Raw genomic sequence first — 20,254 nt, forward strand, 5'->3', positions numbered from 1 at the left:
TCAAGAATTTTCTACTTGGCAAGTTAGTAATTTTTCACCTCCAACAATTATGTCAGGAATGCTTTTATGCTATCAACTTCATCGTGGTTTTTGCTCCCTTATAGCCAAAAGCCCAAAATAAACACAGTGCTGTGAAATGAAATGACACAGGTGAGAATATGAGAATCCCTAATGGAAGGCAACATTTTGAACGAGACAGAGAAGGCGATGCAAACAGTAGGAAATACTCTTCAGCAGTTTTGCCAGTGTAGGTCTTTTCTTACAGCTAATAATAATGCAACATTTCACTTATCTGGATCTTTTCTTCATAAACAGGAGGCTTTTGTCATGACATGCACAACCTGAGAACTAAGGCAAAATACACAAAACCTATTATTAACAGTCAAGGCATCATTCAAGCTTTTACCCAAGTTTGTCAGCTTTAACCTTCTGCACTTAAATGTAGCTATTTTAAATATCTGCAGTTTCACTGAATCATTTTCTTCCAAAATGACTGAAGAGACCCAGCGTGGGCAAGTCAGAATATTGGTCTAAACTGGTACCATGAAACAGTTTTGAAAAACAGTTACATATGCTTACTTACGTGTCTGGCTAGGTTCTTCAGTTCTTTTCCCCTGAATAGTTCAGTATTATTCCAGACACTACTAATGAAGCATGACAAAAATATGAGTTTTCCAGCATATCACTTTCAGACAAAACCAAGTGAGAGGTGAGTTCTACAGGTAACTTTTAATGCAAGTCTTGAATATTTGAGAAGATTCCGATGTTTTTTCCTTCCCAGTACATGTGATTGCATTTACTTACATACACTTTTACCTTTTGCTATACATTTATATTAGTTATTGTCTGTTACCCTTTTCATTCTTAAACAATAGCACAAATGGTTTACAGTCATGACACCTCACAATAGCCTTGCCTGCTATTTATGCAAAAATCAAGAAAAATTAAGCCTAAATGGTTTTGGGTTTGTTTTTTTTTAATCTTCTGGCAACTCAGGATTCTCTCCTCATTCATTAATAGCTGTGCCTGGCAGAACACACCGAAGGTGCCAATACTTGTGACTAATCTAGATGAAGTTCAAGTTAGCTGACAGGAGATAATTGTCTTCGGTTCTTCATTCAGCTCTTATTCATCCCAGGTATCTCCATATTTATTTACTTTAACTAAAGAAAAGAAGAAAAAGTAGTCACATACGACTTCACTTAACTGCAAAAGTTTATCTTATACAGTGCCAGAAAGTATGATGAAATGTACTATCATTGCATTTGTGGAGTGGAGGGAGCGTCAGTCACAGCACAACAGACAATCTAATTAAAGCTACTTTTAAATAAATGGGGAGAAGAGTTTGTTAATCATTATTCTTTAATGAACTAATATTCAGTCAAGAGGCCTACTGTGCTAATTCCTGCTCTACAGAATTTGTAATTACTTGTGGATGAAACAGACAATTGGAGGAAACAGGCAAGGAATGTTATGATAAATAATGTGGCTACATAATCTGGTTACGTGCACAATTGGATGGATTCAGGATAGTTAAAAACACGTTCAAAGACAAACAAACAGAAATCAGTAATCCCTGCTAGGAAACTACTCGGCCTTTATTATTTGGCAACTTCCTTTAGTACAGGACTGACTCAGAGAGTAAAAAAACCAGGGTACTGATCATAACAGATTTAATCAGAAGTACGTCATGCGTAACTGAACAATGACCAGAAAGTGAAAAGATGCTCTGTTGAAAGTGAGCTGAAAAGTAGCCTGTAAGTGATGCCACCACTGACAGGGTAAAGGATGGATCTACATGATCCAGTAGCAATGCTGACACTAGTCAGACACCCCTTCCTAAATCTACTTGTAAATCAATTACTAAGCCCACTGTTTATTAATACCTATGTGCAGCAGAACGTGTAGTCCTTGTTTCAGTGAGATGTCAGCAAACTTGGCATAACGCACTGACAAATCTCTTTTAAGCTGATTGATACTGTAGTAACACAATGAGAAGCTCTCTCAAAATACAGTTTGATCTCCATTTCTATTAACCATGGTAGCTGAGCAGGCTGTGCTTATTCCCTGGAAAATGGTCCAGTCCAGATCACTATGCAGATGGACATATTTGTATGGCTACAATGAACGGAGAAGGCACCAGCAGATAGAAGACGCTTAAAACTGGTTTAAACATGGTTTGTTTTGCCTTACGTCCTTGCAACAGAGGGCAGAAACCAGTCTCCTATTTACTAGTCTGGTTCCTATGATACAGAGATAAGAGGATGAACAAAGGGGTAATGACTCGGGATGTACAAACAGGCATACAAGTAACATGTCCAAAGTGACACAAAAAGCTAAATCACATCGTAGCCCACATCATCAGTTAGAATCCCTGAACTGTAGATTTAAATGTACTTCCACTTGTAAAACATTTCTGAATTTTTTTATTCCCTCCTTACTCTTTTTTTCCCTAAAAATATACTCTTTAAAGTTTATTTACAGATCTCCTGCGCTGCTCAGTGTAGTTCTATTCTCAAAGCCCAAGCGTAACCATCAAACGGAACACAGAAACATAACAGACAGAATGCAGCATTTGAACAACATTTCATAGAGATCTTTTATAGACTTCAAATAACTAAAGCTAAAATAATGAATGCATATTCTCATTTCACAGCCACAAGATTTGCTGTGGAATATAGCAAGGTTTGCAGAATGCTGTTTTAAGATTTCTCTGTATGATTTTCAACTGACACTTCTGGGTTTTCTATTTGTGGAGAAATATCTTGAAAAAGAAACATTGTGTAAAATCAAGTGTCAGCTGATAGAATTTAGAAGCAATATGAAACTGTATCTTCAATAATTTTTGATGTCTCATTTCACATAGTCATGTGGTAAGATGAAAAGGCTTTCATCCTTGAAATAACAGATTTAAATCATTACCCAATAATTGTTACAGATTTTATTTCAAGATCACGCAGATCTGTCCAAAGACATGATGTGGAGAAAGTAGTTCACAACATGAAACTGACACTCTTCAGCAACACTGTTCCAAAGCTTACTACTACTGCTTCAGAACTTTTTGCTTTAATACACTTTTCTATACTTATTACACCTCTTATGCCTAATAGCAGACCTTTAGCTATTCTTACAAATCGTGTTGCAACATAATAAACAAGACTGGACACTGCGTACAGACCTAAACAGTTCCAGCTGACTAGTCCAGCAGCATGTTAAATGGTAAAACATTCCTCTTGGTAACATCATTTTCAGAGATGGCACAATAAATTTAAGCAGTTCTAGAGCAAGAATGTAAGATTTGTTTCTGTGTCTCCTTTCCAAAAAAACTGACTGAGTCAAAAAGTTGACTAAATGACATCTTATTCTTCAGGACATTACATTCCTATTTTGCTATGTAAAGTTTTGTTTTTCACTGTGAAAACAAATGTCAATATTGCTGCCAAACACCGTTTCCTTCCTTTGAGTTTTAATGTAGAAAATGAACCTCTACAAACAATGCCTCTATAGAAATCCACTAATTCCACATGAAACAATTCATAAAAATAAATACCCTCCCCTTCAAAACCATCAGCCATGTGCTCTATTTTGAGAGAACAATGCTATCTAAAACATACATCCCCTCCCACAGCTAAAACTCTTTGGTATAGCTCTGAGGTCAGAGAATTCTTTGTTGAAAGAGGTTGCTCCCTGTAGCCAACAAACCAAAAGTTCTGAGATTTCTTCAGTCTGGCACCACGCAACATGGCTACAGAAGAGGAATTATAATTTGGTACTGTAAGATCATTAGTTTTAAAAAAGACTTAATAGGAAATCTGAAACTACAGACCACATATCACATGTAACATACCTGCAGATACTGTAAAAATAAGTTGCTTAAAGGTTAAGCAGAATTAAGCCTTGGGTTTGTAACCATTTTTAACATTATTGCCAATAATCTGAATTTACTACCTATTTCTGTATATCAGTATATTACCTTCCTTAGCTGCTTTTTCCTGTGAAAATTTGCTTGGAGTTTCTGCCTTTGGTGGTAGCATTACCTCATATGTCTCTCTGTGCTTATTCCTTAATTCCTCATACGTGATGCCTTTTTTTTTACGACTTTCTTCTGGAATTGGATCAGGATCTGAAAACAAAACAAACATCAAAATACTGGAAATGGCATCACACACCAAGACTTAGCTACAACCTGTTCTCGTATGCCAGTTAATTACAGCTCAATCCTAAATGAAAAGGAGCATGACAGCTGCAATTCTAAATGCAACTGAGAATGCATGTGGTCTTTGATTAATCCGTTCCTTTTATCCTTTCCATTTTGCCAAACTGCTTTGGAAGACTGGCAGTTAACTCCTTTTCTTCATTCTACCCAATGGAAATCCTAAAAAAGTTGGCGGATAAAATAGTTCTGGTCACTTTATGTAAAATTTATGATAATCATACGTTTGATATATTTATGATTTCTGAAGAGAAATCTAGGTGAAGCTCAAGGGTTTACATTCAGGCTTTAAATTCTGCTTTCAAAGAGTTAGGACTACATCCATCACGTGTTACCTGACAAACATTTTATCCTTTTATCTACATTAGTAATGCAGATTCTTGGTTCTGTAATTAAGGTTCTACGAACTCTTGATATTTGCGATGAGGTGTAATTACAGTTTTCTTGACATATTTACATCTGACACTTTACTGAGTTGCATGAAAGGGCTTTTTTGTGAAATAAAACCTTTTCCATCAAGGAGTTAAAAAATCCAAACTAATTCAAGGTATGAAACTCTGCATTTTTAACAGTAACTTCCTTCTTTGTCTACCAGAGACACCTGAACTCAGAGTCGTGTGTTTCCCCTGCAATAGCTGAGGACAGAATTCATACTGGGAGAAGAGCAGCTGCACAGAACAGTACTTGAAAACCACTTTAGTTCTCTGTGAGAAAATCAGCTGTTGCCAGACAGAACACAATATGCATTCAGTTCTCAGAAGATCTGAACGTTTGTCACATTATAAAAACCAGTCCAATGTCACTGAATTACAGAGGTATACAGTTACAGCACCAGCACTAGTGAAAATGAAATAACCTCAGAAAGGCTAGAACACAAACAGCAGAGACTAATTCACCTTATTTTCAATCAAAAAGAACTTCAAGTCAGGCTGAACTTTTTGCAGGTTTAGCTTCACAACAGATTAAACCTCCTAAGTTAATTTACAATCTCTACTTGCAATTAGAGCTACAAACCAGGACCCCCCCCTGAATTTAGTTTACAGTTAGAACACAAAATAATGTATTTTAGATATTTATCTTCCATGTAACAATTCTGGGAACTTCAAGGTGCTTCATTCAAAACCACTATATTGTACCATGTATTCTTGCATGGGATGAAAATACACAGTTTAGTAAGAGAAGTATCTAAGAGAAAAGCAAGAGTCATTGTACTACAAACTGCTAAATATCAAGACAGAACACACCTTGAACAGTGTAATCGGTAATTCCTGTGGGTGAAGATTCATTCAGAGAAGCACTGAATGGAATGGGTTCATAGCTTGATAGGGCTCTATCTGTTGAACTATAATCATCTGAATAGCTAGAAGAAAGTGGGAATCCAGCTCTTGGAGAAGAAGGTTCAGTAAATGACTGAGAAGGCATATCTGAAAATTCAGATTTCCGACTGGAACGGCTGGAAAATAATATAATTAAATATTAAATACATAAATATTACAGTTAAAAATGGAACTGTAAGAGTAACAATATGTGCAGTTCAAGAAAGTACTCTTGTATTTTGGATGGTTTAGCTTCCAAAATGAATTATCATCTTAAAAAAAAGTTTGGGTTTATTTTTTTTCCTTTATATTGCAAAGATCTAAATAGTCCCTTCACCAGTACCCTTCCCTTCCTCCCAGAAACTTAACTCATTCCTGACAATCTCCAGAAAAGACAAAAGAGACAAAGTATTTTGCACTTTGCAAGACAAAAATAACAATCCCTTCCCCCAGGGAATCTTCAGACAGAAAAAATGCATCAGACACAAATAGTACAGGGTGTGTCATGTCACCAGTGGTAGCATCAACTATAGTTATTTTTATAGGCCTTTTAGGAAAAAATTGCAATTCAAAACTCTTCATCACTAGAAGCTGCTGTAATTGATCAGTACCAAACAGCAGGAGAATGAAGAGCCATCTTGGGGAAATTAAAATACAAAGGTTTATTGAGTCGCTGAATTCAGCAGAAGCATTAATGAATTTTCTCTTAAGACAGAAATGTAAGATCATATGAAGAATATTCTGTAAAATGATGCCTGATATTCTAAAGCATTTGCTACATACTCAAAATGGCCCTGCAAACCACTACACAACATGCCTCTACCAAAGAATGCCACCACTTAGTGCCACTAGAATGTCTCCAGGGTATTTATTCATTTTTTACTTTAAATTTCTGCTTAGCTGTACTTCTAGTTTCATATCAAAAACACTTGCAATTAGTGTTTTATTCTCACACTAAACATACACAGCTAATCCATTTTATTGCCTTAATTATATTTTTAAAGTATATGCAAACACAGCTTTAAAGAATTATTTGATCTTTTAGCTCCCTACCTATTTTTTAACTGCAAATCAGAATTACCAACGTACATTAATTGGTAGGTGTAAATTACTCTGAAAATGTAATGATTTATGTTGCTGGCTTAAAAGGGTAGCATGTATGGACAATAATGCAATTTGAATGAATTTAAATTAATCATTCAATCAAGGAAAAAAAACCCAAAATTTATCACTTAGGAAATAAAATGGGCCATTTAATAGAATGGGCCATTGAAGGTTGAAGGGACTTACTGGTGCAGCAGAAGATGGCATTTAAACAAGGTCTCACCTAGAGTCAATACAGTTAATGATCATGACAATTTCTTATTAGAAACTGGAGGGGGATGAAGGGACAAGCCCTGCTCCCATTCAGCTGAGCTTATACAGTAAACGCATAAAGTGGTAATTCCTGAAATTTTATTTGATGCCATAAAAATGTAAACATTTCAGAATAAAGGTAAATCTTGCAGATAAAACTGTCATGAATTTATAAAATAATTAAGAATTTAATCAAATCCTTTATAAACATTTTACAATTCTTAGCACAAACACAGCAGGCCTGCTAATCACTATCCAAATACTATTCTCTCAGTTTTGAATCAAGGGTTTAAGTGAGATATTCCAAAAGTAGTTTGCAATTAAAAACCACTTGAAGTAGAAAACATTCTGGAAAAAACAGGAAATAGTTTTAGGAACCTGATGAGTTTCTCATATGTACAGCATAATGCTGTTGTTTAAATCCTTTACATCTGCAAACAGAAGTAAATTTGACCACCATGCTTCTTCCTGCACTGATATTGTTTACTGAGCTTTTTCCTTCAATAAACACTGAAATCATTTCCACCCTGTTCCTACTTCAATCAATCTAAACTATGGGAAAAACTTCCAGAATGTTACACTATTTTATTTTAGTTAACTTAGTTTACTTCTAAAGAGGCAGCTTCTGCTGTCACACTGTAAGTAAATTCCACAGGAAAACATCATCTTCATTTACAAGGAATAGCTTTTGCTAAGTAAAATGTTTCTTTTGCTACTCCTTGAAGTGGTTGGTTGTATGTAAAGAGCTCAAAATGCATGCTTCATAGTTGACCAACTGATACAGATACAGCTTCCTGAAAATGGGAGATTTGAGGTAACACGGGAAAGAGAGAAAGTGCAGTTCTGAAGGTCATTGAAAGCTGCAAACATAGCTTTGATCTGTTAGTGCATAAAATGTCCTCTTCGAGAGGAAGTTTTAAATTTAAAAGAGAATTAAATTCTTACTTATGTGAACTATGTCTCTGAGCTTGTCGTAGAACATCTCCTATTGGGGAATCCTTCAGGTTCTTAAATTTCTCGCTACATATTGGCAAGTAGGATATCTTTCCACCCATGTATCCACACATTCCAGCAACTTTTTAAAAGAAAAAAAGATGGGTTTATAAGTTGTATCACAATGTTCAACATAGTTTTAAAATAATAATTTCAAATAAATTATACAGTATCTTGAAAAAAAAACCAACAGTTTATATCTAAACCAAAACCACACACTAATCGTCCCTGCTGCTTCTGCAGACAAAGGGTACCAAAAACAAATGCAACAGCTGAATGAAGATACAGAGCAATGATTTAGACATGGCATGAGCATCAGATGATTTCAGCTAGTAGTAGATGAATCCACGGTGACAAAAAAAGGAAAATAATTGCAATCAGTTTTTGCCCAAAATCCAAAAATAACAATTAACTATCAAAGATGATAGTCAGGAGCAAACGAAGGTAGTAACTTCTGCTAATTTAATCCATCAGAAGAGTCAGACCTTGAAAAGGCTTTCACTAGGACAAAGAGAAGTCTAAAACTTAGCATTAGGCTCAGCATCTTCTGAAAAGGATTCTATGACATGGTTGCTGGAGGGCAAACAACTGAATTACCCGAACCCTCACAATCACTAGACAAATGCTTTCAATTTAGTGCATGAGCTGTTTTCATCGGCTGGACAGGACATAAGAATAAACGATCATGACAGTTCTTTCTGGGCTTAGATGATTTCCACCAACTGGCTCCTTCAAGTGTTATAAAGTGGGTCAAACGGAGTATGAAGCAGCATAAAGGATTCAACGGCAATTAATAGAAGTTTTGTTGTTGACTTCGTAGGAGGACTAGACCATTCTTTCATATGCAACGAGTATTTTCTAAATAGAAAGACTAAAGACTCAATCATCTTTAAGTCAAGAAAGAGTTAATTACCAGCAACATTTATCCCCCAAAGAGTTAATTACCAGTAAAATTAATCCCCCGAGGTCCTCACCCTATGGATTACATCACCTGGGAACCTATAAAAGGGGATTTTCCCCCTACTCTGCTGTACTGGTACTGAATTTGTGATTCCTAATGTTTGTATTTTCAAAAAGAGGTTAAAAATCCTCTTCCAAGGGAAAAAAGAACAGCCACAACTACGAGTGAAGTTTAAAAATGAGAAGTGTAAGGGTTTAGCTGTTTAGCAGGTCAAAAATTTGGAAGACCTCTCAAATACTATAAATATGCTCAAAGGGAAAAATGACAAGCTCCTAAAAGAAAAAACAGCACAAGAAGAATTCAAAAATAAAGCTAAGGAACAAATGTGATTAATCTTTAGGATGAACGACAACGAGAATGTCTCCTTTTCTTGAGGCCTTCCAGTCAAGCACAGTGGAAGCATTTCTCTGAAAGATGTTGCACCCCAAGTAATTACTGGCTAAAGTATCTGGTTTCTTGTATTACAGAACCAACAGCCAGATGATCCACATTTTTTGAGTTAGCACACTAAATTAGATATTGTTGTTCTCTGCTGCTTCTGTATTCGCTGTGACAAGACCTTAGAGAAGTTGACCAGAGATCAATAAAAGAGGCCAGGTCGCACTGCAAGCTGTCACGAAGTAGGACATATAGATCTTACTCTTCTTTGCCAAAGAGAGCCACGAGCTATTGGTCCTCCATCCACATTGAAGGGGATGCTGTCAATATGGTGTATCAGTAAGAACTAGAAGTTCCATTAAATTGTCAGAGTGCCTAGAAGACTACCGAGAAAAGTTATGAGTAAATTCCTGTAGGCAGGAGAACATCCTGGAATCTGAAAACTCCTATCTAACAAATGGAACACCTCTCAACTTGCAGACAAACGCAAGAGGGGCAAAGCATGGAAAGATGCAAGATAGAGACTAAAGAAAACCTGACTTTACTATGTTAGATATAAAAGACCTATTACTGTACTCAGGTACAGATACTGTTCAGAATAAGAATCTAACAACCACAAATGTCATACACCATTATCAAAGACAGACTACTGTAATCAACAAATGCAGAAGCAATATGCTCAGATCAGTGACACCAGAAAAGCAAGAACCGTCTTACTGTTGTTTAGCTATGAGCTAGCAGCAGTGCCTAGAATTGCATATGCTCTTTCAGAACTCATGGAGGAAAAAAACCCAAACCAAAACACAACTGCACTTCTTCCTTTAATGAGATTTCACTGCAGGCAGAATGTGCAGTTCAATTATGAGATATAATTTGGACCTGTAAACTCTGTCCCTGGCAATAGTTTTCAAGAAGATTCTGTAGAAAGTAGGTGCATCTGACCTAAGCAATATGAGGATGAAATGAAAACTGCTTAACTCAGGCCTTATACACTTATACACTATGTCCCAGAAAAATCCCCATATTTAAAATGCACATAAATCATATTATCTACTGAAAAACAATCAAAGCACATACTTTATGGAAAATTCTTCTAGTAGAAAATGAAAGTCCATATGCCTCCAGTATACATCAAAAACCAGAAGTATTTTGACTTATAACTTTAACATCAAGAATAGCTGGTCCAGTCCAGCTGCTCCTAATTTTTTCCCTTGATTTCAAAACTTAGTCCTATTAAATAGGAGGAACATGGCCCTTAACTAGGAATGTGTAGGCGCTATCAGGGAAACAGTAATTCTATTATTTATTAGAAATATTTGTGTTATACCATTGTTTGGCATTCAAAGAAAGCAAGCAGAATTTAACATAAACAAATGGCAGCCCTAGTCTCTCACATTCATTTATCTGCTTAAACAACACTTCCTTCACCACAAATAATGGGTTTTACTCTCTTCCCAATGAAGTAAACTGGAAGAGTAACTGGGTCTATCTGGGCAGATTGGCAAGATGGCAACTTCCTGTTTTACTGTCATGTATACATTGAAAAGGTTAATTTATTAATTTATTTATTATTAGACTTAATCCAAAATAATTCACATGAAATTGCTGTTTTCCTACAATTGTACGGTCATAACGTCCAGGAAAAAAAGGCACTAAAATAGCCTGAATGGGACAAGCGAGATGCATGAATAAAGACTTTCAAGTTAGGAAGGGAGGGGTGGGTGTACTCTGGCAAAGTAATTTAAAGTAAGCTTGTACAGCATCTATTTAAAATTATTTTATCTTAAATTTTTACATTACACTTGTCAAACAATTTTGTGGAAAGCCTATAAACAAAACTTATCCAAAATATGCTGCACAAATTCAAAGGTGGTGAATAAGTGAAGTGCTCTGCCTCTTGACATTGAACAAGCTCTTGCAGTATGAGATGCTGTAGTTAAGAAACATAGCTAAAAAGTTGCTGGCTGATAGGATGAACTGCAGGAAGGTGAAACATTCATTGGATATATCAGATCATTCATTCCTATCTTCAGGCACAGTTGTACAGATGTAAGCATTCCTTCTGTGACGGCCAGACTCTCCATCCGGGACAAGGCAATCCTGGGTAGACATACAAACCAGGAGACAAGAGGCTGGAGAGCAGCCCCATGGGAAGAGAACTGCGGGTTTGGGTTGATGGCAAGTTGAATATGAGTCAGCAACGTGCCCTGGCAGCCCAAAGGACCAGCTGTGTCCTGGGGTGCATCAAGCACAGCATAGCCAGCTGGTCAAGAGAGGCGACTGTCCCACTCGACACCGCACTGGTGCAGCCCCACCTCGAGTAATGTGTGCAGTTTTGGGCACCCTAATGTAGGAAGGACATCAAACTATTAAAGTGTGTCCAAGGGAAGGTGACCAAGATGGTGAGACTTAGGAGGAGCAGCTGAAGTCACTTGGTTTGTTCGGCTTGGAGAATACAAGGATGAGGGGTGACCTCATCGCAGTCTACAACTTCCTCAAGGCGGGCAGTGGAGGGGGAGGTCCTGATCTCTCGCTGGGGACCAGTGATAGGATGCAAGGAAACAGAATGAAGCTGCATCAAGGGAAGTTCAGGTTGGATGTGAGGAAAAGTGTCTTCGCTGAGAGGGTGGCTGGTTACTGGAACAGGCCCCCCCAGGGAAGCAGTCATGGCACCAAGCCTGTCAAGAGTTAAAGGAGCATCTGGACAACACTTTCAGTCACATGGTTTAGTTTTAGTTATTCCTACAAGGAGCAGGGAGTTAGACTCAACAATCTTTATGGGTCCCCTTCCACCTTGAGATATTCTATGAACCTACAGAATGGAGTCACAGTGAACCAGCCAGCTAGTTTCAGAGGAATTACACCTGCGTAACACAGGCCTGAACCTAAAGCATCAATACAGGCTGAATTTATACGTAGCTTTTACTTACACGCAACTTTCACAAAAGAGCCAAATCTTGAGCTATCTTTTAGAACACCTGAAAATGAGGATCAAAGTAATAAGTTATTAAGAATTAAGCTGAAAACCATCAAATGTAGTTATGTTTGTAGGTTAGTTTGCAGTTACATTTGTAGGTAGCAGGTTACTCTTTTACAATTAATATTGAAGAAAATTCAAGAAAACCTACCATCTTAATTCCCCTAAATTATAAACACCTAAGAATTACCTCTTTAATCATAATACTCACACTATTACTACACACTAAGGAATACACTGTTTCATAATCACCAAGATACTGCATTTGTCAAATAACATAAAACAAACATGAATTTGATTTTAATTTAAAGTTTTGCTCCTTCAGTTTTAGGAACTGCAAGTCATATAGCTGAAGAGTTTGAACTTCAAGTTTGAATTACAAGTAGATTAGGCATTATATTATTAAAGTAACTTTACTCACAGCAGAAATATATTTCATCTGAGCAAATCCAAATTAACCCAAAGTATGTTTACACTTTACCTTTCCTAATTAAGAAACTAGTAGCAAGCATGCTCACTGCAGCCAAAGGAAAAGCTGTAAAGAAGAAGAAAAGTTGCTTAAAATACAATTCTCAATATTTTCAACCACATTTATCAAAATACGCAGTAAAGTAAGAGTTGCTAGGCCTTACCAAGCTCATTTGCATAAACCCATAGGCATATATATAATTAAAAAACTATAAATAAATTAGGAAACATTCTCAATTTCAGTTTTTAAGACCTATTACAAATTATGTGGTAGTGGTTTATGAGTCATCCTGTCTTAATTAGACCTCATGCTTCCTAAAACACAAGAGCCAATGCTGGATGGGATAAAGCTCTAAGGACAAGACTCCAGGCCTAGCTACAACTGCTAGAGCACCAAGATGCAGAACCTCAAACCACAGAAACACAGTTCTTCAGGACAGAAGGCAGTTACATAAAGGCCAGTGCCTCCAAAACTTTTGTGTAACCGAAGTCTTGATTTTGTTTTAACATAGATCTTTGGAAAAAGTCTCACTGTTACAGAGATATAAATCAAATTGATTAAAATCAGGTAACATTTTATTCACCAGCAAATTAAAGAACAGGGCAGCTTTTTCTGTAGCTTATGAATCATACTATACAACTCAGGGGTAGGGTCAGGAATGCAGAGAAGACAATAAACATGAAAGAGCATTACCTCCTATCACAATCAGTTTAACAATTTGCATCCATTTTTACTGTATTGAAAGACTTTAGGTGGCAAAAAACATTTTAAGATGGCAATAAACAAAAGGAATGCTTATTTCAAACAACTAACCCACAGCAGAACACCCCAAGAACAAAAACCAACTCCCTCCTCTCTTGTCTTCCAGGAGAGAGATTATCAACAAATCATAACCAATCGCCATCTTACTACTAATGAATGTGACTCTTTTCACTTTTAAAAATATAAGGAAAATGTCTAGATTTTACCAAACAAGCTGAAGGCTTCCAGGTATTTAGAAGTGGGAGAATGCCAAAGCAATGGGGAAAGATAAAGCAGAACTTTGAGTTGTTAATTCAAAATCACAATGCCTTAGAAGTTGCCCCTGAAACTACTGACTTCCAGGAGAAATCAGAGCCCCAGTGTCCTAAATTTAGCAAATCTGCTGCTAAATTCTTCTTCTGTCCTGGTTTCTGCTAAGCCACCTATCAGCATCAGGAGTAATCTACCAGCGTGTGATAAAATAGTGGGTAACAATCGTATCAGAAGGCTTGTTCGAGCCTCTTGACCAGACACATAAAAAACAGGTATGTCTTGAACCTTTGGATTACAGAAACAACACTAAGAAGTAATGCAATCCATTCTCAGTGTTCTGTGGAAAAAAACCCCAAACCAACCCAGCCTGACATAACATCGATATTTCAAATAAATTAAGATGAGACACAAAGTATTCTGTGAAAACAGTGCAAGTTTATTATTCCTGTATACTAGCTGTATTACAGAAATCATTACCAACTGCAGAATCATGCTTGGGAATCTTGGCTTTTATTGAAAGGGGAAAACCACCCAAATGTCTGGCCATGCACAGACACAGAAATTTTCTGCAAAAATTGAGCTGAGTGACTACTTAATACATTGTTCTCTTCACAGGTCTCCACAAAAATGGAAAGCAGTGTTTCCAAGTTAAACTATTTTATTCTTGCATTCTAAAGATAACAACAACAAAATAAATGCAGAAGTAACAAAACGTATTCAGAAACATAAATAAATGAGAGACTCCATTAATTATACCTATTTTCAGACTACTGATAAACATATTGATTTAAAATATGAAGGGATCTTGTTATAAAGCATACACCTTACAAATTATGTTGCATCTTTTCCAAATTCCTGTCCTGCAAACTCGTAATAAATGTAAAACCTACCTGGAACAATGTTTACTGGGATGCAATTTTAGACGACATACAGCTTGTTAATGAACCGTTGTGGCATACTGCCATGGGCCTTCCTTCCTTAATGCCTCAGATAACAACAAAAACAACAGGTGGAAGAAAAGCAAATCAAATTTACCAGCAAACTGAACTTACCTCTATACCGGGCACTCTCTTCAGCACATTCCTTGAGGAGTCTTCTTTCCTCCTCTGTCGGCACGTAAGGCTTAGGTACTTCCCTCTTTCATTAGGGAAATAAAGTAGAAAAGAATAAGCAAAAGAAAGTTTTGGGGGGATTTTTTCAATTAAAAACTTTGTCTAGGTTTCACGCCTTGTAGCATCTGTACCTCCACACAGCTTATTTGAGGAACTGATGCCTTCTGTCTATAAACGTCACACGAATAAGTATCATTAAGAAAACCCAATGCTTTTACAAATGATGTGAAAGAACATAAAATATCTTGTGCACAATCAATTTCCAACTCAATCTATTCCTTTTTCTTCAGAAAAGCCTACTTTGATCCTTGCAGCCAGCCTTCCAAATTGGTGAAATCCAACAGCTCGTTATGTCAAGAAATCCCTTTCTAAAATATTTGTCAGGGGTTTAAATACACAACGCATGTTGTCCATTTACATGCATATATTTAGTGGAAGCTGGCCAGCTGTTTTGCCACCGCGTGAGAAGTTTCTACTAGAGTTGCGTGACCCTCTCCTGTCGCGACAGGCACGCTGCCAGCTGACCGGCCGGGAGAAGGGCAGAGACCAGGAGGCCGCCGCCGGCGGGGAGGACACGTCCTGCCGGAACGGCCCCACGCAAGGCCGCTGGCACGGCCGGAAGGGCACCGTCCCCCCGACCCACTGGCCACTCACGGCGGGAGCGGGCGAGGCACCGAAAGAAACCGCCCGCTCCTCGGCCAGCGGGGCGTGCGCGCAGGCCCACGCCTGCCACCTCGCCCTCGGCTGGCGCAACCCCTGGCCCCACCGGGCTCCCACACGGCTCTCGCGCTTTCCCACAGGCAGACGCCGCCAAACGAACGACAGTACCTCGGCCGGCTCACCGACCTCCCCGCCGCCGGGCCCTTGCCTGGCCTCCATGGCGGGGCGGGGAGGGCAGCGCGAACGACCGCTGACCCGGAAGTCGACGCGGTGCTGCTGGCCGCGCGGCCTCCGTGCGCATGCGTGGGGGCGGGGCGGGGCGGCCCCCGTGAAGCGCCGTCGGGCCGCCTGGGTGCCCTGCTCGGGCTGGGCCGGGCTCGGGCCACAGTCGCTCTCCGCTGCCTTCCCCTGCGGGGAGGTCCTGCGGGCGGTCCCCAGAGTAGGCCGTGAGGGTCGCGGTGCGGGCAGAACGCCGCTGCTGGTGCACTCGGTGGTCTGGTCGAGGGCTCTGTGTTTATTTGCGTTCAGCAGCGCTGGTTCCTCGCTGGGAAAGCCGAGTGAGGGCGGTGGAAGGACCTAGAGGTAGCAGCTGAGGCTCAGAGCATTCATTTCAATCGAGAATGTTTCCTTCCTGTATTTTATCTTATTTCCTGCCTGCTTAAACAATGTCACCTTCTAATACATTTGAGAGCGGGCACTGCTTCAGAAGTGGTGAATCCCTCTAAAGGTAATCCTTACGTGGTTGGTTTTATTTTGCAGTGTTAATATGTGCATTGGTGCTTCTTGGCTTTGTAACTGACTTGCTGGTTTTGAGAAAGTTGCAGAAAGCTTTTATTTGTCCATATCTAGTTTGAAAAATAGGTATGTTACCAATGGGTATGTGACCTGGTTGCTGGTCATGATGTATGGCCAGAACTGACTAAAGAGAAAGGGTGCCTGCTAGCTGAAAAAGAGTTTATTTGAATTGGGACCAAGCAAGACCTGGTGGGCAACTGTCTGAACTTTGAAAGTGGTAAAGGTTTGGTGGTTAGAACTGTATTGAAGTGGGAGACTAGTAGGAGTCTTTGTGCTTGCCTCTAGGTAATGCGCCTGAAACGGCAGCATAAGTGAATGCTTGCAGTTCATCAGAAATCAGGAAAAGCTGAGGAAAAAATAAAAAGATGTTTCTGATAGTGTGATGTATGCTGAGGTATTTTTCTGTAAACATTCAGTACTGTGGCTTGCATTCACCATATCCTGATCTGCTTCTACTTGCCTGGAATGCACCACTCCCTTTAAACCTTTCCTGGAGTAAGCCATTGTCTCTTCACCCTGGAATTCAAGTGAAGAGGCTTAAATTGCTACTGGCTGTACAAAAAAAGCCCATGCCTGAAGATAGAAGAGGGAAGGTTTTAGAGATTGAAGATGTCTGAAATTAGTAGGGAATGTGGATGTGAAATGTCTGAAATTAGTAGGGAATGCAGCTGTAGAATGAACACTGTGAGCATATGGAGGATCTAGGACAAATGGGCTAAGAAGTCTGTGTGAAGTAATAGGTTTGGCTGCCTGTACCAAGAAGGCTGTAGAGGAGATGGGTTTCTGAATATTGGATTCTTGAAATAAGCTGGGAGGGTAGAAACAGAAACTGTATTGTGGGATTCTTAATTTGTAGTTCTCATCATATAATAAATACATACCTAATTTCCAAGAGATTGTAAGTAATTTGTGTTATCAGGGAACCTTAATCTCTGCCTATCACCTGGGCCCACCCTAACAAACCACACTCCAACACATGAACGTCAGTTATGCACATTATTAATTGGAAGACAAAAGATTTTGGCCTCATCAGCTGCAACAGTTTTATATATGGGACTATGGCACACTTGCTAAGGCAATTTATTTCATGCTTCTTCCCGCTTAGCTTTCAGTACATTCTGGGCAAAGAGTACAATGGGTTTTTAAGGTTACATTTTTGTAGGGTTGGGATATGTTTATGAACTGCACTTTCTCTAAACGTAGAGCTTCAATGGGGAAGAAATGGCTGTCTCCTTCACGAAAGAAAATGACTGAGCCTCTGTGTTGCCTCTCCATTGTAAAATGAAGTCATTTTTCTCACTTCACTATCCCCATGTCCCTTAGACTTCCAATGGAAAAAAAAAAATAATGTGGCAAACCAGTGAGTTTATCATCCTTTCAAAAATCTTACCTACTACAGTCTGCTTGTGATTCTTAAAAGTTTCACCTTTATAAATACATCCATTTGTTGGCTTAGAACTGCAGTTGTACGGCCATATTCAGCATAGGCCATAGAGCATATCCACAGCTTTGGCACTTCATTCCCTGTCCTTAAGTCTTTTTTTTGAATTTCATCCATAGAAATCTTAACAAGGACACTGCTCTCTCACTTCCTTTATACTCATGCCATCTTTGATGCAACTACTGAGAGCTTCAGTTTAAAATCTGTGATGATATTACCGAGTCCTTCTGATGCATTGCATAAAATCTTGTCCTTGGGCAAGGCTAGCTTTTTAATCCCTTTCTATAATCTCACGAGTACTATTTTTCCTACCTTTGACAGGTGCTGTTATCCAATATGGTATTTTTGTTTTAAAAAACTATGCAGAAAATAGTCCTTTGGAGATAACAAGGTAACATTTCTCAGGGAGTTTTGAGCTGTTTGTTTTAGTGACATGCACGATGATGGTGTGATGTTCCAGCACCTGTTTTCTAATTGCTGTTTTGTGTGTGGTTTTAAACATGCACAGTCTACAAAACTCATAGATTATTTGTAAAGAGGAATGGCATGAAGTTAGGTATTCTTGCACTGCTTCAGGAGTAAAAAATTTTAGATGTATTACAGCTAGATCTAAACTTTTTCTCTTTTATGACTTAGTATCATCCAAGAGTGATGAACATATTTGAAATTCAAAGTACTGTAATACTGCAACTTGATAGTTAACCTTTAGAAATTTGAAGTGATTTATTTTGAAGATGCCTCAAAGAAAGAAAAACTTTAGAACAATAAGATTCTCTTCAAGTGATCTGATTACTTACGTAACAAGAAGTTGGACGATGTGAAGGATGGTTTGTCATTGCAGTACTTCGCAAAACAAAGTCAGTGGTTAATATTGAGAACTCTTGAAGTTGGAGCTGAAGAATTAATAGGGTGAGTTATGTGTAGACTGTAAAGCTTATCTTATCTTTTGTGGTAAATTCTTTTCCATCTCCTTGTTCAACAGTTAGTGGCAGGCTTTATACAGATTCACTGCAGAACAAAGAGGTGGTTTAACAAGTTTAGTTTTACAATATTGTATAAGACGTAACTGAAATAAGTAGACATGTGAAAGAGTTGGGAGTATATGCTGATCTGGTAAGGAAAGTTGCAAAAACAAGTACTGGAAGTTTATGTGCTCAAGTACATAGCTGGAATGGTGATATTTTTTTCTTGTTGTTGCTGGTTTTTGCATGGTGCTCTGGACAATCGAGTAAAACACAACAGCTGAAAGCTGCTGATTCTTCAGTGGCTGCCAAGAGTTAACAGGACTGTATTTGGAAAAATCACTCTCTCCCTAATGAGGAAATAACAGTGCCTCATACCAAAAAAAGAGCATTGTTGTAACTACTACAACTGGTGGCGAACAAAGAATCAGTTATTTGCCTGAAGCATTATGGCACATCAGCAAGAACCAAGAGTGGGTGTCTGTGGAGCTGATACTCAAAGCCTCAATTAGTAAGGACTTTACCCACATTGATAATAATTGCTATTAATAACTGGTACTGTAATGAACTTGGAAAAGTACTTTACATATTAACTAATCCTTAGGGCTATTTTGTAAAGCAGGCAGGTAACAGTCAGGAGAATTTGGATTCTGAAAGTGGTGTGATTATGCATCCTGTGAAGCTCAGGTGCTCAGAGTTAAATACCAGTGGTCTGATTTTCATCAGTAGTGAGGTTCAGCTGCTCTTGTTTCAGTTACATGGATGGTATATGCATTTATTGGGAAGATCAGGCTGAGCTCCTACCTTGGGATAACTTCAAAATCAGAAGCAACTTGTGACATACTTTGCTTCAACCAGTTGTCAGAAATTATGCACACCACCAGTAGCAATAAATCCTGTTTTTCTTGTTAGATGTTCTGTTACTCAATGTTTAGGCTGGTGCAGTTGTTAAAATAGAGTAAAAAATACTTTATTCAGTAAATTCTTAAATCTACAGCAAGGAGTTAACCCAGAAGATTATTCTCAGCTACCAGTGTATCATTATTTTTTCCTGTCCGGCCTGTTTATTCCTACTGATTTCTGCAAGCTGATGTATATAATCTGTCTTAAGGGTGTGCTGCGTGTGGACGTGAGTAGTTGAGCACGAAGAGACCTTTTACTCCAAATGAACCGGAATCATACAAAGCACGTAATAGAACTTGGAGCGTCTCATAACACGGATTGGCAACTGTTGTGCTGGCACATTTGTTGTTTGTAAAAAGCATACTTTTTATGCAGTTCTGTTTTTGTTGGATGTGCTGATTATAGTACAGTACTTGCAAGATAGGTTTGTATTTGACAGTGGAAAAATGGTGACTTCAAGATTCTTTCTAATACCCTTTTGCGGATCTGGTGTTACTTTATCATGCTTGACATGTATTCTCTCTTCTGCCCCCCTTACCCCCCCCCCCCTTTTTTTTTTCTCTCCTTTTCAAGCCTGGAAGTTTTGAGGTCCTTCAACAGACAAAACAGTTACTTTTTAACCACTTAAAATGTTATTGTTGGCACTGTTTCTGTTTTTATTACCACCGGCGCCCCAATCCTTGTATTGCTTAGAGATACATTGT

General features: G+C 38.5%; 2 protein-coding genes across 2 annotated transcripts in view; one reads left to right on the forward strand and one right to left on the reverse strand.

The window, feature by feature from the left end:
* Nucleotides 1–710: 710 nt before the first annotated feature.
* LOC130146928 (OCIA domain-containing protein 1-like) lies at nucleotides 711–15,770 on the reverse strand. The gene is made up of 8 exons (XM_056333572.1): nucleotides 15,618–15,770; nucleotides 14,730–14,814; nucleotides 12,676–12,729; nucleotides 12,148–12,195; nucleotides 7,831–7,960; nucleotides 5,458–5,666; nucleotides 3,974–4,123; nucleotides 711–1,163 (listed from the first exon to the last, which is right to left on the reverse strand). The coding sequence occupies exons 1-8, from the start codon at nucleotides 15,666–15,668 to the stop codon at nucleotides 1,126–1,128; spliced, it is 765 nt and encodes a 254-aa protein (XP_056189547.1). The 5' UTR covers nucleotides 15,669–15,770; the 3' UTR covers nucleotides 711–1,125.
* A 101-nt stretch (nucleotides 15,771–15,871) lies between these two features.
* Nucleotides 15,872–20,254, forward strand: part of FRYL (FRY like transcription coactivator) — a 185,816-nt gene continuing 181,433 nt past the window's right edge. Inside the window, exon 1 of the mRNA XM_056333546.1 lies at nucleotides 15,872–16,176. The gene's annotated coding sequence lies outside the window, so the exon portion shown is untranslated. The remainder of the gene's footprint in view (nucleotides 16,177–20,254) is intronic.

This window comes from Falco biarmicus, chromosome 1, assembly GCF_023638135.1.
Source record: "Falco biarmicus isolate bFalBia1 chromosome 1, bFalBia1.pri, whole genome shotgun sequence".
Taxonomy (NCBI): domain Eukaryota; kingdom Metazoa; phylum Chordata; class Aves; order Falconiformes; family Falconidae; genus Falco; species Falco biarmicus.

Bases quoted from the DNA above. Each gene is read 5' to 3' on its own strand.
- LOC130146928 (XM_056333572.1), bottom strand. From the start codon at position 15,668: ATGGAGGCCAGGCAAGGGCCCGGCGGCGGGGAGGTCGGTGAGCCGGCC. The intron at 7,961-12,147 runs GTAAGTAAAAGC...TCTTTTAAAAAG, and splicing joins CTCTTTTGTGAAAGTTGCGT to TTGCTGGAATGTGTGGATAC. The intron at 5,667-7,830 runs GTAAGAATTTAA...ATTATTTTCCAG, and splicing joins CAGAGACATAGTTCACATAA to CCGTTCCAGTCGGAAATCTG.